Genomic DNA, 18,955 nt, shown 5'->3' with positions numbered 1-18,955 from the left:
TTGGTCAGTGAGGCGGAAGGAGCAGATAGGTGGGAGAGAAGACGGACAGGTTGAGTCAGGTTAAGGAGGGGGGGATGAGATGGAGAGTTGGTCATGTGATGACGCGATTTTGAAACTGGTAAAGTCCACATCAAGAGCATTGGGTTATCTTGGTTACAAAAAAAAAATCTGAAGAGGGGTCAATGCATTAACTCTGATTTCTCTCCTCAGGGGCTGCCAGACCTGCTGAGCTGTTCCAACAATTTCTGTTTCAGTTTCTGAATAAAGGGCACTTGTCCTAAACACAGAACTCCAGACTCCTCTTTGATATTTCTCCCAAAAACAACCTCCGTACGAACATTTTGTAAATCATGGGCTAGGACACCAAGATCATTCTTCATCTCAGAACTTTGCAATATGTTACCCTTTAGATAACATGTTTCATCTTTACTCTTCCTGAAAAATAGACAATTTCACATATTAACCTTCAGATCTTTGCCCAAGAATAATTTGCAGAGATCAGAGGGTGATTTTGTCACGTTATAAAAATAAACCAATGGTGTGGTCTGTTTGACAAGAGAAAAACAACCTACTACCATACAATCTACAGGAGGAATAGATAATGTAGGCATACACAAGGGTTGAAATTAGTTGTGAGAATGGCAAATGTTATTCAATAACTTGCATTTGCCCCTGAGTTTCAGTGGGATTTTGAGTGACAAGATGCTGTCATCCACTTACCTAATAAATTGAGCACTCTCTTATATAGCATTTGAGACCTGTGTAAACTGGGCAAGCAAGTGGGTATCTCCTTATTCATATCAGTTTAAAAATTGAAAATAAGCAGTTCAGTTTGAATTAGGAAGTGAGAGTTAGAATAGTGAATTCAATGTTCCATAAGGTACAGAGAATGAAACAAAGAAAGACTGAATTGTGAGATAAGACAATCAGAGAGAACAATTTAAAAATTGTTTTCAAAGCTCCAACAATACTTAAAAGCTGACTGAGACAACAAAAATTAATTTTCAGTGGCAGAGATGTTGTTTGTCAATAATTAAGAATTATTGAAAGGATATCTAAGATCGGAATGGCTAAGCTACAAGTTGTTTTTGGAGATGTTTTTCTATACCTATGAGTTAAGCACATGAATTTTACAACATTGAATATATTTAAATTACAAGTCGGTTTACAAGGTGCTGCTTTTTTATACCTAGGTGTTGCACCTCCTGCCGCAGCATCCATAGTTTCATGGTCACCAGATGTTGGGTCCAATTTGGGTAGGTAATAGTAGAAGTTAATAATCTGTGGGATAACTTGTTATTTTTCCATCAAAATCCAATGAGAAATCTGTCTATATCATGGCCTGGATTTTCACATCTCAGATAGTACAGGACCAATCATTTCCTGGAAGAAGAACTGGGAACATGCAGCAATATCAAAGCATTGTCTACATTGTAACTGTATAGGAAGTTAAAACTTTCCATGGAAATCTGCCTGGCATCTAGATTCTTCTGAAAAAGTCTCCAATTTAGAGTTTGAATTGGAAACACTAAAGTGTTCTGGCTCATGTACCTGAGTAATTAGCCAGGGGAAATTGAAACCAACAGTAAATCGTGGTTAATCATAAACCTGATCCAAACCACGTTTAGTAACCCCTTCAAATCCACTCCACTGTAGACAAAACTCAACCTAAACCTGACTCCACCACCCTACTCCAGCTCTGGACTGGACCCAATCCTCACCGAGCCCACACTGAACCCGATACTCCAGGCTCCGCAAAGTTTTGGACCTAATCCCTTCATAACCCAATTTAGGTTGAACCACCAGCTCCTCCTGAGTACTCTAGGCACCTACCTAATTACCTATGCTAGGCACTCACCCACTTACTCACCACCCCATCAACCTGCTCCCCTTCAGTGACTTGGTGGTGCACAACCCATTTGATACTCTACTCCCTCGAGTACTTATAGATGATCTATTATGTATTTTGTTAAAAAAAACTACCATTTGGCCATGGTACTAGATGATGTCTATTGGCTGTTGATTTGTACCACAAAGACAGCCTTCAGGAGAGATGTGAAATATATACAGTTGAAAATCTCACAGGAATTGTGACTGAAGGATTTGATACATGTTCCTTATAGAAATATAAACACATTAATGAGGACTAGACCATTTAGTTCCTCTAGAATACTCCACCATTCAACAAGAAAATGCCTGATAACCAAGTGTGGAGCTGGATGAACTCAGCAGGCCAAGTAGCATCTTAGGAGAACAAAAGCTGATGTTTCGCGCCTAGACCCTTCATCAGAAAAGGGGGATGGGGAGAGAAATCTGAAAGAAATATAGGGAGAGAGGGGGCGGCGGGCCAAAGATGGATAGAGGAGAGTATAGGTGGGGAGGGGATAGGTCAGTCTGGGGAGAACGGACAGGTCAAGGGGGCGGGATGAGGTTAGTAGGTAGGAAGCGGCTTGAGGTGGGAGGAGGGGATGGGGAGAGGAAGAACAGGTTAGGGAGGCGGGGACGAGCTGGGCTGGTTTTGGGACGCAGTTGGGGGAGGGGAGATTTTGAAGCTTGTGAAATCCACATTGATACCATTGGGCTGCAGGGTTCCCAAGCGGAATATGAGTTGCTGTTCCTGCAACCTATGGGTGGCATCATTATGGCACTGCAGGAGGCCCAGAATGGACATGTCGTCTAAGGAATGGGAGGGAGAGTCAAAATGGTTCGTGACTGGGAGGTGCAGTTGTTTCCTGCGAACTGACCGTAGGTGTTCGGCAAAGCAGTCCCCAAGCCTCCACTTGGTTTCCCCAATGTAGAGGTAGCTACACCGTGTACAGCGGATGCAGTATACCATATTGGCAGGTGTGCAAGTGAACATCTGCTTGGGTGCAGGAACAGCAACTCATATTCCGTTTGGGCCCCCGTAGGTCACAGGAACAGCAACTTATATTCCACTTGGGAACCCTGAAGCCCAATGTTATCAATGTGGATTTCACCGGCTTCAAAATCTCCCTTCCTCCCACTGCATCCCAAAACTAGCCCAGCACGTCCCCGCCTCCCTTACCTGTTCTTCGTCTCACCTATCCCCTCCTCCCACCTCAAGCCGCACCTCCATTTCCTACCTACTAACTTCGTCCGGCCCCCTTGACCTGTCTGTCTTCCCTGGACTGACCTATCCCCTCCCCACCTTCCCAGCTATATTCTCCTCTCCACCTATTTTCTCCTCTATCCATCTTTGGTCCGCCTCCCCCTCTCTCCCTATTTATTTCAGAATCCTCTCCCCATCCCCCTTTTCAGATGACGGGTATAGGCCCGAAACGTCAGCTTTTGTGCTCCTAAGACGCTGCTTGGCCTGCTGTGTTCATCCAGCTCCACACTTTGTTATCTCGGATTCTCCAGCATCTGCAGCTCCCATTATCTCTGAAGAAAATGCCAGGCCTGATTGGGGCCTCAGCTTCACATTTTCACCCAGTGGCGATACTTTAATCAATCCTCTTTCACTCACGCAGTTTACAAAAGTCAGTTTGCATTGGCTGGTATGCACTTAGTGTAAATGAAAAGTGAATTTTTTTAATATTAAGCATACAGGAGGGAAAGCATGCGGGTAGACGATACAATTTCTGTTAGACACTAAGGTCAACTGGAAATGGTGCATTGAAATTTTTTTTAAAGATAGCATTTACATTATCTCTGAATGCAGTAAACACCCAATAGCTATTAGATTACACGTGAACAGCAACTATTGCAATGTAGGTAACCGTGGCAGTTAATCTATGTAAGATTTATAACAAAAGTTCATGCAAGATTTCTTAAAATGATCCGAAATAAGAACAAAACCTAAATTGAAATGTTTCCCTTCATTCACAAAATTTGGTTTAAAAGATTAAGCGTTGTCTAAGCCTTTCTGTCAGGTAACTTTCAACCACGTTTCTGTCGTGAGATATTCCATGTGAGAAGTTAACCCCACGTTGTCCTTCTTCACTGTGACTCAAACTCGAAGTTAACTTGAGAAGCTGGTTGCAACTGAAACAATCCCACGCCTGTGTTGCTCGCACAATACAGGACTGCTCGCACAACTAAAAGGAGCTGGTAGTAACGCCTAGTGACAGCTTCAACCAGAAATTGCAAATACAAAATATTGATTTATTTTCATAATGAACCGGTGACAAATAAATACGATACCTTTTCTTCAGAACATTTCTCCACAATACTCCAGGGATCTTAAGCCACAAGCTGGTAAATGAATAGTTAAGCAACTACATTTTTCTTAGTAAGATTGCTATTCACATGATGTGTCTGGTTCTTTCATGAAACAACATGAGCTACAAAAGAACTTTCATTCCATTGCTTTTTAACATAGTTAAATCCCATTATCAAACAAAATCTGACGATCCATAAGATCTGTTATGAAAGGACAGTACTCGACTGCTTAAGCAAAGATTTCTAGGGCTTAGGACCAGTAATTTGAATGCACAGTCATGAATAGTGGAATGACTGAAATTGACAACATGCAAGAGATTAGAACAGAAGAAATGCTGAGATTTTGGCTCAAAGGGACAAAGTTTACAATTATATGACATGCAACGCATCTTCTGGCTAACCAAAACCTTATTAACACTGAATTATATTTTTCAGCACAGAAAAGATGTACTGCCAAATATGCATACAGGAAGATCTCACAAACAGGCCAGGCTTTCATCTTACAACTCTATAAACTTGAGGTCATCCAAAACTGTGTTGCCCTTAGCCTAATTTGCATGAAAGCACTTCTCTCAATGGCCACGTCCATGTTGACTTACATTGGTGTTTACTAAGTCATACAGCACGGAAATAGACCCTTTAGCTCTACTCATCAATGCTGACCAGACTTCCCAATCTGACCTAGTCCCATTTGTCAGCATTTGGTCCACGTCCCTCTAAATCTTTTCTACTCATATACCCATCCAGATGCCTTTGATCAGTAGATTCTCAAAAAAGCCTGGAAATAAGAATCTACTGATCACCGTGAAATCATTGCCGATCGTCAGAAAAATCCATCTGGTTAACTAATGTCCTTCACGGGAGGAAATCTGCCACCCTCACCTGGCCTGGCGTACATGTGACTTCAGACCCACAGCAATGTGGTTGACTCTCAGCTGCCCTCTGGAATGGCCTATCAAACCACTCAGATGTACCAATCACTACAAAAACTCAAAGAAATGAAACTGGATGAATCACCTGGCATCGACCTCGGCACCGGAGAAGACAACAGCAGAAACAACCCTGTCATCCGTGCAAAGTCCTCCTCACTAACATCTGGGGGTTAGTGCCAAAATTGCAAGACCTGTCTCACAGACTAGTCAAGCTACAGCCTGACAGTCACAGCATCATACCTTACAGACAATGTCCCAGAGACCACCACCACTGTTCCTGGATATGTCCTGTCTCACCAGCACGACAGATCCAGCAGAGGTGGCGGCACAGCAATATACTGTCAGGAGGGTGTTGCTCTGAGTCCTCAATATTGACTCCGGACTGCATGAAGTCTCATGGCTTCAAGTTAAACATGGGCAAGGAAACCTCCTGCTGATTACCATATACTGTCCTCCCTCAGCTGATGAATCAGCACTCCTCAATATTGAACAAGACTTAGAGGAAGCACTGAGGGTGGTTAGGGCACAAAATGTGCTGCGGGTGAGGGATTTCAATGTCCAATGTCCACCACCAAAAGTGGCTCAGCAGCAGTTCTGCTGATTGAGCTGGTTGGGTCCTGAAGGAAATAGCTGCTAGACTGGATCCGTGGCAGGTGGTGGGGGAACCAACAAGACGTGAAAACATGCTTGACCTCATCCTTATTTATCTGCCAGCTGCAGTTGCATCTGTCCATGGCAGCATTGGTACGAGTGACCATTGCACAGTCCTTGTGGAGACGAAGTCCCACCTTCACATTGAGAACAACCTTCATCGTTTTGTGTGGCACCATAACCGTGCTAAATGGACAGAGTTCGCACAGATCTAGCAACTCAAGGCTGGGCATCCATGAGGCACTGTGGGCCATCAAAAGCAGCAAAATTGTACTTCAGCGCAATCTGTAACCTCATGGTCCGGCATATCCCCCACTCAACCATTACCATCGAGCCAAGGGATCAATCCTAGTTCAAAGAAGAGTGCATGAGGGCATGCCAGGAGCAACACCAGGCATACCTGAAGATGAGGTATCAACCTGGTGAAGCCACCAACAGGACTACTTGCACACCAAACAGTGAAAGCAGCAAGTGATAGAAAGAGCTAAGTAATCTCACAACCAATGGATCAGATCTAAGCTCAGCAGTCCTGCCACATTCAGTCATGAATGGTAGTGGGCAATTAAACAACTCACTGGAGGGGGAGGCTCTACAAATATCCCTGTCCTCAATGAATCCCCCACAATCAACATCCTGGGGGCTTTCCATTGACCAGAACTCAACTGGGCTAATCACATTAACACAGTGGCTACGAGGGCAGGCAGAGCTAGGAATACTGAGGCGAGTAACTCACCTTCTGACTCCTCGAAGCCTGTCCACCATCTACAAGGCACAAGTCAGGGGTGTGATGGAATACTGCTCACTTGCTTGGTTCAGTGTAGCCCCAACAATGCTCAAGAAGCTTGACACCATCCAGGAAAAAGCAGCCCACTTGATTGCCACTACATTCACAAGCATTCACTCCCTCCACCACCAAAGCTCAGTAGCAGAAGTGTGTACTATCTACAAGACACAATGCAGAAATTCACCAAAATCCTCAGACAAAACCTTCCAAACCCACAGTCACTTCGATCATGAAGGACAAAGACAAGAGACAGAAGGGAACTCCACCACCTTGAAGTTCCCCTCCAAGTCACTCACCATCCTGACTTGGAAATCTATTGCAGTTCCATCACTGCCGCAGGGTCAAAATCCTCAAGTTCCCTCCCTAACAGCATTGTAGGTCAATCCACAGCAGGAAGACTGCAGCAGTTCAAGAAAGTAGCTCACCAGCACTTTCTCAAGGGCCAGTAGAGATGGGCAAGAAATGCTGGCCAGCCAGCAATGCCCACATTCCATGAAATGAAAATAGAAAAAAAATTGTATAATTGTACCCACTTCTACCACTTCTGCTCATTCCATAAGCATGCAACCTTCTGCATGGAAAAAGTTACCTCTCGGGACCTATTAAACCTTTCCCCTCTAGTTCTGAACTTCGCTACTCTTGGAAAAATGACCTTGTCTCTTCCCTCTATTCATGCCCCTCATGATATTATAAACTTCGACAAGGGCACGCCTCAGCCTCCGAAGTAGGGAAAAAACCCCAGCCTATTCAGTCTCTCTCTATAACTCAAACCCTTCAGGCCTACCAAAATCCTTGTAAATCGTTTCCGCACTCTCTCAAATTTAACAACATCCTTTCTACAGAACAGTGGCTAGAATTGTGTGCAGTATTCTAAAACTGGCCTAAGCAATGTCCAGTACAGCAGCAACATGACATCCCAACTCCTTTACTCAATGTTCTGATTAATGAAGGTAAGCGTGCCATATACCTGCTTCACCACCTGGTTTACCTGCGACTACTTTCAAGGAACTATGTACCTGCAGCTCTATGTCTATATGCTCTGCAACACTCCACAGGGCTCTACCATTATCTGAATAGGCCCTACCCTGGTTTGTCTTACCAAAATTCAATACCTCACATTTGTCTAAATTAAACTCCATCTGCCCACTCCTCAACCCATTGGCCGATCTGATCAAGATTCCATTGTACTCTTAGAGAACATCCTTCACTGTCCTCCAGACCATCTATTTGGTATCATCTGCAAACTTGCTAACCATACTTCCTATATTAACATACAAATTATTTATATAAATGAAAAGCAGTGGATCCAACACCAATCCCTGTGGCGCACTGCTGGTCACTGGCCTTCAGTCCAAAAACTCTACCACTACCATTGGCTCCTACCTTCAATTTTGTATCCAAGTGGCTAGCTCCCTCTAGAGCACGTGATCTAATCCTGGCTAACCAGTCTACCATGTGGAACCATGATGAATGTTTTGCTGAAGTCCATCTTCTTTGTTACCTCTTCAAAAAATTCAATCAAGTTAGTGAGACATGATTTCCTATGCACAAAACCATATTGGCTATCTCTAATCAGTCTCTGCATTTCCAAACACATGTAAACATCCTTCAGACTCCCCTCCAACACTTAATCCTTAAATAAAGCTCACTGGTCACAGCTCCCTGGCTTTTCCTTCGCACTTTTCTTAAACAACGGCAACACATTAGCCAAGCTCCAGTCTTCCAGCACCTTATTCATGGCTGCCAATGATACAAATATCTCAGTAAAGGGCCTAGCAATCTCTTCCCTAGCTTCCCACAAAGTTCTAGGAAATATCTGATCAAGTTTGGGGATTTATCAACTTTTTTGCATTTTAAGGCCTCTAGTATTTCCTCTTCTAGAATAAGAACTCTTCTTCAAGACATCACTGTTTATTTCCCCAGTTCCCCAGCTTCCATATCCTTCTGCACAGTAAATACTGACTCCAAATATTAGTTTATTATCTAATCCATCTCCTGTCATTCCACACAAAGATGGCAAAGTTGATCTTTAAGAGGCCTTATTCTCTCCCGAGTTACTCTTTGGGGCGGCACAGTGGCTCAATGGTTAGCACTGCAGCCTCACAGCGCCAGGGGCCTGGGTTCGATTCCAGCCTCAGGCGACTGTGTGGAGTTTGCATATTCTCCCTGTGTCTGCGTGGGTTTCCTCCAGGTGCCCGGTATCCTCTCTCAGTCCAAAAATGTGCAGGGCTAGGTGGAGTGGTCAGGCTAAATTGCCCGTAGTATTCAGGGGTGTGTGGGTTATAGGAGGATAGGTCTGGGTGGGATATATGAAGTGGCAGTGTGGACTTGTTCGGCCGAAGGGCCTGTTTCCACACTGTAGGGAGTCTAATCTAATCTGTAGGGAATCTAATCTTTTGCTCTTACTGTACTGAGAGAATCTCTCGGGATTCTCCTCAACTCTAAATCGCACAATTTTATTCTCATTTCCAAAACTCTCCACTATGGCTTCATCTCTCCCATCTTTGCAGCCCTGCATTCTTACAAGCCCACTACCTTCCAAGATAATTCTGCACTTCTCAAGTTCTAGTTTCACACGTGGCCATCATTTTAATTGTTTCACCATTGGCAGCTGGGGCTTCAATTGCCTTGGTCCTAGGTTTCCATAATTCCCTCCCTGCTTCTTTACCTCTCATTTCTCTCAAGATTCTCCTTCAAATCTACCTCTTTTACAAAGCTTTTGGTTAGTTTTCCTAAATTGTTAATTAGTTCTGTCACAGCGGTCAAATATGTTCGATTGCACATTTGTGAAATGTCTTGAGAAGTTCTACAAGTTTACGTTCCTTGTTGTTGTTTTCTCTCTGTATTTATTACATCAATGCCTAAAACCTGATCAACCATGGTTGCATCTGCCTTCTCAAGCTGATGTAGAAGATTTTGAAGAACAGGGAGGCGCATATGGTGTCCTGCCCACTATTTGTTTCAGTCAGCATCACAAAAATGTGATATCCAGTCATTACAAACTTTGATTTATGGGAACTTGTTGTTATGTACAACTTAGCTATTGTTTTTCCAAGACTGCTATAGGAACCACACTTCAAAGAGTACCTTCTGGTTTTGAAAGCACTTTATGAAGAACTATGATCATGAAAATCCATATGTAAAAACACATCTTTCCTGTTCTATACTCAAAAATAATAAACACTATTCTTCAAAGAAACAAGCATGCACGTGCTGAATTTTTATAGAAGGGGTCTCAACAAAACAAAAGCACAGTAAAATCATGTCACTTGATTCACTGATATGCAGCTGTATCATTACAATCCATACTTTTTTAAGTCTCAAATTACCCATCATTTAAAATATCTATGCCTTCTTTCACAACTTAACACCTAATTAATCATGTTTTCAAACAGGTATAGCTGTCAACATTAGCTGTTGCCTAGGAAAGGGTTTGCTTCATGGCCAAATGTATTTTTGTGCAAGCGTAGTGAAACAGTGTGACTGAAATTGATAACATCAGTTATCAGAAAGGTTTTGATTGCATTACCAGGTGGTTTAACAATTCAAGCACTTACTACAGTATCAGGTAATTAAATCGCAAGCTCCTCACGACCTCTCTCTGACTGACCCCAGCGATTCATCTCTACTCAAGCTCTGCTTTCAATTCTTTTTATGCAGATAATTCTCACTCTCTGCCCCTGTGCTCCATCTCCAAAAAGATTGTTAGAGGACAAATTATATCTCTGATTCCAAGTCACAAGCATTGAACATATTTGAGATTTACAGAACAAAGAAGTGAAATCTGAAAGAAAATGTATGTATAATGAACAAAGATAAATAGAAAAAAAATGTCGATAAATACTGTAAGTCTGTGAGTAAGTACCATAAGAGAAGCAAAGGGCAAAGAAAAAAAAGGACCACAGGATATAGAGGAAACAGAAATAAGAACTGACAAAAGCAGTGATTGAGACACAGAAGAGATGTGGATTTGCTGAACATTGGGATCAGATGGATTGCAGCACTCAACTGTGGGACTAATTTAGAGAAGGAATGCGAGCAAATATTAGAAACTCAAGGTAAAAGGTACAGAGAGAGGGAGAAAGAAAGAAAGAATTTGAATAATATACAAGTAGATGATTGTTTATATAGTTATTGGCGTATATGCCAGAATTTTCTGAGCTATAATCAGTTCTGATGGAGCGTCTCTGACCTGAACTGATAACTCTGCTTTGTCTCCACATATGCTGCCAGACCTGCTGAGTTTTTTCAGCAATTTCTGTTTCTGATTTCCCGCATCTGCGGTTCCTTGTTTTTTTTTGTTTTGCTTTCTAAGGAAAATTATGGAAAAATCAATATTTATCATTCACAGAGGAAAAAAAAGACAGTTAATATTTTCAGATCGAGAGCCTTTTAGGGCATCAGTGGCCTCATATGTTAAGATAATAAAGTGTGAAACTGGATGAACACAGCAGGCCAAGCAGCATCTCAGGAGCCCCTCTGATGAAGGGTCTAGGCCCGAAACGTCAGCTTTTGCGCTCCTGAGATGCTGCTTGGCCTGCTGTGTTCATCCAGCTTCACACTTTATTATCTTGGATTCTCCACCATCTGCAGTTCCCATTATCACCTCATATGTTAACTCTGCTTTTTGCTAACCCCACTAACGCTACATAGAATCCCTACAGTGTGGAAGCAGGCCACATGGCCCATTGAGTACACACCACCCCTCCAAAGAGCATCCCCACCCAGATCAAACCCCTGCCCTATCCGTGTAGTCTTGCATTTCCCGTGGTTAATCCACCCAGCCTGCACATCCTTGGACATGATGGGGCAATTTAGCATGGCCAATCTACCTAAGCTGTATGTCTTTGGGTGGTAGAAGGAAACCCATGCAGACACCGGGAAAATGTACAAACTCCATACAGACAGTCGCTTGAGGCTGGAACTGAACCCAGGTGTCTGGCACTGTGAGGCAGCAGTGCTAATCCCCGAGCCACCTTGCCGCCTCTTGATCACAGAGTATTTCCAGCCTGGTTTTATTTCAGATTACAGCATTAGTAATAGATTCTTAATTATTTGTAATTTGTTCTTTACTTTCATGTTATGTTTGTTTAACGAGGAGAAACTGAGCAGTTTAGGCCTATACCTGCTAGAGTTTAAAAAGAAGAGGAGATCTATTTGAGGTATACAAGATGCTAAAGAGTACTGACAAAACATATGTAGAGTGAATGTTTCCCATTGTGGAGCAATCTAAATCTAGTTTAAGGCTAAGGGGTGACAGATTTAAAACAGAGATGAGGAGGAATGATTTCACTCAACAGTCATGAATCTGTGGAAACCGAAATAAATTTCAGGAGACAGGGAGATTTTTACTTAGTAATGGGTTAAAGGATTATAGGGAGTGGGCAGGAAAGTGGAGTTGAAGCTGAAATAAGATCAACTAAGATCATATTAAATGGCTGAGCAGGCTCAAGAGTCTGAATTGCCTACTCCAGTTCCTAGTTTTTATGCTTGGTCTTATTGCTTAATGTCTCAGCACTTCCGTGAAAATGCAATCTAGTTGTATAATTTATATTTATTTTATTATATTTCTTCCACGGATTTTGCTACATTACTGCTTTAGAGAAATACCTCCAGCTCCCTATATCAGTTTTCTAATTTCATCCCCTTAACAGGTATCTCTACAGTCAAATCTTTAAATTCTTGTATGTGACATGTGCCCAACTCTAGTTGCCCTTAATATTTTCCAGGCCATTTCAGACTAAACCAAGAGTCAAACACATTGCTGTGGGTCTGAAGTCACATGCAGGCCAGACCAGGTAAAGATGCCAGAACTCTCTCCCAAAAGGATATTAGTCACGGAATCCCCACTGTGCAGTTGGAGGCCATTCTGCCCATCAAGTCTGAATCATCCTCTGAAGACAATCCCACTCACCACATCACTTCCCCCCCATCCCCAGCCTATCACTGTAACCCCACATTTACTATAACTAACCGACCCCGCCTGCTCAACCCTGGAGATTACAGGGCAATTTAGCAGGGACAATCCATCCAATCTGCACATCTTGGACTATGGGAGGAAATCCACACAGACATGGGAGAATGGTGACTTTGAGGAGGCTGAAATCAAACCTGAGTGTCTGGCACTGTGAGGCAACAGTGCTAAACACTGAGCCACTAACCCGCCAGATGAGTTTGTTTTATGACGACTGGTAATTGTTATGTGGTTATCATTAATTTTACTGAATTAAAACTTCACCTGCTTCAAGTTGGGATTCAAACTTATATCCTCAGAACTTTATCCTGGGTCTATGGGTTGCAGTCCAGTGATGCTACAACTATGCTACCATCTCCCTCTTTAACTTACTTTAACATAATTTTAAGATTTTATTAGTAGACAAATGCTGAAGTGACAAAGCTATGGTGCAAAACAATTTACACTTTTTATTCTTCTACGTGCATGGAAAATAATTTATTTAGAGTCTTTCTAGGTGCAAAACAGCCTCAGCTTACTTAAGGAGTGTTTAAAATTTAACACAAGTTTAATATGTTTTTTATATTTGCTTCAGCAACTTCTGAAATTATTTATTTTCTGCTATCTCAATGAATAAAATTCAACGTATAAAATTCAATGTATAAAATTCCAGTATCCTCTGATCATCTATCTTGACATCGATCATTAAAACCTCTTTCCATTTGCATTCTCAAGTTCAAAAAAATTATCGGAGCACTTGAAAATTGTATTTTACCTGTTGTAGACAAGACATAAATTCTGATTAATTTTTTGATCCGAGATGAAACGTCTATGATCCTCCCAGATATCTTTGATGGCATTTGGGAGAAGGATGATTATAATGGGGATAAGACTGATCACTGGCTGAAAAGCATTGACGATGGGCACAAAGTTGAGCATGGCAATGAAGATAAAATATATGTTGGCCAGTCGGTGCAGCTGTTCAAAGAGATTCTTGGGTATAAAGGACCACACTGTATACTTTGTTGTCTTGATTCCATTTCCCAAATATTTTTGGTTTATGGCTTTTGTGCCTTCTCCATTCAACAAATTAGAAATCACAATCCTCTTAGGGGTCTCCTTCATCTTTCATTTCCTCATTTGCGCTCATGCAGCCTGCTTCAGAACATTTCTTTCTGTCTAAATAACCTCAGCAACTTAAATCCTGCTGTCCTGGTCTCCATATGGTCAAACCCATGTGTTGGAAAATTTTGTTGTTTGGTGAATGACAATCCCCAGAGTTACCAAGTTTGTCTTTCACTTGCTAACTGCACACTTGCATTTGGCTCAACTTGCTTCCTGAACTACCCATCTATAAAACACCTGGTTGTACACATGCTAATGCTTTGGAATTGTAATCACTTAATATGCTTAATACCTTAATTTCTTTGTTACTACAAACATTGCTGCAATAGAGACGGGCATACAGTACAGTGATACTTCATTTCATCAGTCAGGACATTCCAACAACTGCTCAGAGACAATTAACACAATAATTTATGGATTTAGGTTCACTGCATGAGCTAATCAGCCAAATCTTGCTGTATAAACAACAGCATGTTAACAGTGCATCTCATTCTTAATGTGAAAGTTTCCCTTTAAGCTCTTCTGGGGGGGGCTGCTCACAGAAAGATGTACGTCTGGCAAATCGGGAGGGTGGAGGGGGATTTCAAAAGCAAGATAATGACAGATCAGGGCCAGCATGTTCCTGTTTGTGTGAAGGATAAGGCTTGCAGCAGTAGGGAATACTGATGACTACAGATATTGAGCCTCTGGTCAAGGAAAAGGAGGTGTATGCTATGTATAGACAGCTAGAATTAATTGAATCCTTTGAGGACTACTGGGAGTGAAGGAGTGTACTTAAGAGGGAAATCAAGAGGGCAAACCAGGGACATGAGATAGCTTCGGTAAATAGGGTAAAGGAGAATCCAAAGAAATTCTACAAGTATATTGAGGGCAAAACAATAACTGAGGAGAGATTAGGGCCCCTTAAAGATCAATGACGCTGACTATGCAAAGATAGTTGAGATACCAAATGAATATTTTATATCTGTATTTACTGAGAAGGAAGACTTGGAGGCGAGGGAACTTGGGGAGATAAATAGCGATGTCTTGAAAAGAGTCCACAATACAGAACAGGAGGTGCTGGAGGTCTTAAAATGCATAAAGATAGATAAATTCCTGGGTCTTAATGAAGTGTATCTCAAGACACCCTGGGAAGCTGGGGAGGAAATTGTGGGCCACTAGCAGACATATTTATATCTTCAGTAGCAACGGAGGGTGGCTAATGTTGTGCCATTATTGAAGAAAGGCTGCAAGCAAAAGCCAGGTAACTACACACAGGTGAGCCTAACATCAGAGAAGATCTACATGCATTTGAAAAGGCAGGAACTGATTAGGAGCAGTCAGCATGGCTTTGTTCATGGGAAACCATGCCTCACAAATTTGACAGATTTTTTGAAGAGATGACCACGAAGCTAGATCAAACCTTGCCTCTCCAAGTAGAGATAAATTTTCTCTAATAGTTTCCCTATCATTGATGCAAAATTCATTGGACTCTAATTTCCTGTCCAATGTCTGCCACCAGTTTTGAAAAGATGAATCACGTTAGCTGTCCTTCAGTTTTCCGCTACTTCTCCTATGGTCATAGTGTAATGAAAAGTTAGGGTCAGAGCTCTTGTAATTTCTTCCTTTGTCTCCCACAGTGGCCTGGGATACAACTCATCTGGGCCTAGTAATCTGTTCACTTTCAAGGCTGCCAAAACCTCGAATGCCACCAGACTCCCTATGTAAGGCCATTCAAGAACTTCACTGACCCTCTTACCAAATGATGCTTCTATATCCTCCTTCTCCAAGTGAAGACGGAAGTGAAGTACTCATTTACACCCAACCAATGTCTTTCAGCTTCATGCACATGGAACATAGAACAGGACAGGACAGCACAGTACAGGTCCTTTAGCCCACTCTGTTGTGCCAAGCTTTTACACTAATCCTAAATTCTATCTAACGGCCACCCCTACCTTATACTATCATCCATATGCCTATCTAATAGCTGCTTAAATGCCCCTAATGAGGCCGACTCCACTACACTTTCCGGCAACGCATTCCACACCCTGACCACTCTCTGAGTAAAGAACTTACCTCTGATGTCTCCCCAATATCTACCTTCCGTAAAGGACCCTATTCTTACACTGCTTATCCTCTTCCCCTTGATATATTTACAGAATGTCTTGGGATTCTCCCTAAGTTCACCCACCAGTATCTTTACTGCACTTTCTGACTTCACAAGGTCCACAGTTGATTTGCTCACTTCGTACCTGCTAAAAGCCTCTCTTTTCCATCTCATCCAATCCTGAGTCTTTCTAGTTATCAGAAGTTCTCTGGGCCTGTTACTCCTTCATTTCACCCTAAAGGGAACATGTTGAATCTGTACTCTTGCCAAGATAGCAGGTGGTGTTAAATTCAGCATTCACTAACTCACTTGTTTCTCCAATGCCTATGCATCATCTATGAGGTCAGAAGTCACACGACGCCTGGTTATGGTCCAGCAGGTTTATTTCAAATCGCAAGCTTTTGAAGCACTGCCCCTAATATAGGTGAAGTGAAAGAGAAGCACTCAGACACAGAACTTATAATCAGATAGATCAAAAGATCATTCAAATTGTGTGAGTGGAGTGTTGATAGGCCGAATAATGGGTCTCTGCAGGTGATCAAGAATGTCAGATGGTGCAAGTACCGTGTAAACAGCTGAATAGCAAGCCAATGGATGGCCCATAGTCCATTTAATTGAGGCGGAGAGATAATTACAAGTACTGAAAATAAGGTGATGCTGGGGACAAACCAAATGACTGGAATAAATTAATAGATACAAGAGTCACATGTTGAGGGTCTAACCAAAGTAATAAGTAATCCAAAATTGTACAAACCACATAAGCTAGGGAGATCACAACAAGGTGTTAAAATGGTAGTGTTAAAACAGGACAGTAAGGAAGATTTTACAGATAAACAACAGTCTGGTTGGGTTGCACACAGTGCAACGCAAACTCATCTGTACCCACGAAAATGGCCTCAGCCATGATCTTGGGGTCATGTCACACCACATGTGACCCCACCACACTGTTCTATATCTGTAAAATCTTCCTTACTGTCCTGTTTTGAAACTATTACTGTTATGATCTCTCTACCTTAAAGAGTTTGTAAAGTTTTGGATTACTTCTATCGTTGGTTAGATCCTCAGCATGCATATTATTCCAGTCATTTGGTTTGTCTCCAGCATCACCATACTATAATTTTTTTTTGTAATTATTTCTCTGCCTCAATTATTTGGATTATAGTTCATCCATTTGCTTGTTATTCAGCTGTCGACACTTTACTCACACGGTTTGACACTCTTGATCACCTGCAGACATCTATTATTTGGCCTGTCGACATTCTACTCCTACCATTTGCATAATTCTTTTGATCTCTCTGATTATAAATTCTGTACCTAAGTGCTTCTCTTTTACTTCAATTTATAAAGAGGTAGTGCTCAGAAAGCTTGAGATTTCAAATGAACCTGTTGGACTATTACCTGCTATTGTGTGGCTTCTGATCTTGTCCACTCTAGTCCAACACCAGCACGTCCACATCATGGCTACCAACTACAAGGCGGGACCGTGATGGAATGCTTACCATTTGCTTCAATGGATACAGCTCCACCAACATTCAACAAACTCAATATCATCCACGACAAAGTAGCCCAGTTGAATGGCATGGCTTCCACTGTCTGCAACATTCACTTCCTTCACCACCAAACCAACGACCTTTCCCACTTACAAGAACAAAGGTAGGAGATGCAGCAGAACATCATTACGTTCCCCTTTAGGTTGCACATCATCCAGACTTGTAACACACTGCCACTGGGTCAAAGTCTTGGAACTCCCTTCCTAATATCACTGTGGATGTAGCTCCCAAGGATTGCAGGAGTTCAGAAAGACACTCACCAGTGTCCTCTCCAAAGCAAATGGATTTCGTAATAAATGCTGGCATAGCCAGCAACACTGACATCCATGAACCAATTAAAAAAACACTAGACTATCAATCCTTAAAATAACAAACTGTTCTTGTATATTTTTACTGTTGTTTTCTGTCTATTTTTCTCTTTTTGGTTCTCTTTCTGTACCTGATTTGACATCAAATTTACGTACGCTACCTCATCTTTCCTCACAGTAATTCCTGTTTTTTCAATCTTTAAAAATCATTGGTTCGGGAGCCGTATTGTTGGTTGCATCATTTACCAAGGTCTCAGATACCCATTATCCCCACTGTCCTGTTAGCAGCTTGCAATTTTACAAAGTGAAAGGGCAAACAATTTTACAGCAATAGGGTCAAGTTAGAAGTTTAACTAAAAATGCACTTTGCAAGATGTCTCACTTCAGCAGGATTTAACTTGCTGTGGTGAACCAATTTAAAGAGAACATGACTGTCATGTAAGGTTATCAGGCTGAGCCAGTTCAATCGTAACGAGTCCAAAGCTTGCCTGCCAAAAAGAGTATTCGTTTCATTTTAAATGGGACGTGTTATAAATAATATTTGATCTAAAATTCACATTGTTTTATTTTATGGAATATGATATTATTAAGACAAACTGAAATACTTTGGGTTGTTTTATGAAACAACAATGAAACAGAATTAATAAGAGTTAGTAGTAAGTCATAGTTAAGGATCCTATATGGGGTAATAATTACCACGTGGTAGAATTTCAAGCCCAGTCTGAAAGAGAGAAACTACACTCTCAATCCAGTGAGCTCAATTTAAATAAGGACAATTCCAGATGCACAAATAAAGTGTTTCCTAAAGCAGATTTGGAAGAGAGATTACAGGGAAGGACAGTGAATGAGCAGTGACAGACATTTAAACGGATATTACGTAAAGCTCAATAAAAATTTATTCTGTTCAAAAATAATCTGATACAAAGAATGAAACACTCAAGTCAAATGTAGTCAAGGAGAGCATCCAATTAGAAATGAAGGCCAGAGGATTCGTAACTTTTTTTAATAAAGAACTGGCAGGAGATAACTAACAATCTAATTAAGAGGTACATAGAAATAAATTGGCAAAAAATAGCAAGAGCTTCAATGGGTGTATAAAAGAAAGAAAAAATAATTGTGGAACTGATTGCAACTGGGAATTAACAACAGGGGACGGGGAAATGGCAAATAAATGAATCTAATATTTTGTATTGGTCTTCCCTGCACAATATTCAGTACCATTTGTGACTCCTCAAACACTGAAAAACAGTCCATGTTCAAATGCAACAAAATCTGGACAATCCCAGGTTTGGACTGACAAGTGAAAAGTAATATTCACGCCACACAAATGCCAGATAATGACCATCTCTAATGAGAGATGATCTAACTACTGCCCCTTGACATT

At 41.6% G+C, this 18,955-nt stretch overlaps 1 protein-coding gene across 3 annotated transcripts in view; it reads right to left on the bottom strand.

Annotated features, from left to right (window-relative positions):
- Positions 1-18,955, bottom strand: part of atp10d (ATPase phospholipid transporting 10D) — a 218,236-nt gene that overhangs the window by 111,112 nt on the left and 88,169 nt on the right. Inside the window, exon 1 of one of the 3 annotated variants that reach the window (XM_059647625.1) lies at positions 13,278-13,804. The exons of the other annotated variants lie outside the window; for them this stretch is intronic. Coding sequence (XP_059503608.1) covers positions 13,278-13,627 — 350 coding nt within the window. The 5' untranslated portion in view covers positions 13,628-13,804. Of the gene's footprint in view, positions 1-13,277; positions 13,805-18,955 lie in introns of those variants that run through there. 3 annotated transcript variants of the gene reach the window in all.

The sequence above is a fragment of the Stegostoma tigrinum genome, chromosome 1 (genome assembly GCF_030684315.1).
Source record: "Stegostoma tigrinum isolate sSteTig4 chromosome 1, sSteTig4.hap1, whole genome shotgun sequence".
Taxonomy (NCBI): Eukaryota; Metazoa; Chordata; class Chondrichthyes; order Orectolobiformes; family Stegostomatidae; genus Stegostoma; species Stegostoma tigrinum.
This window is presented reverse-complemented; position numbering and strand designations above follow the sequence as displayed.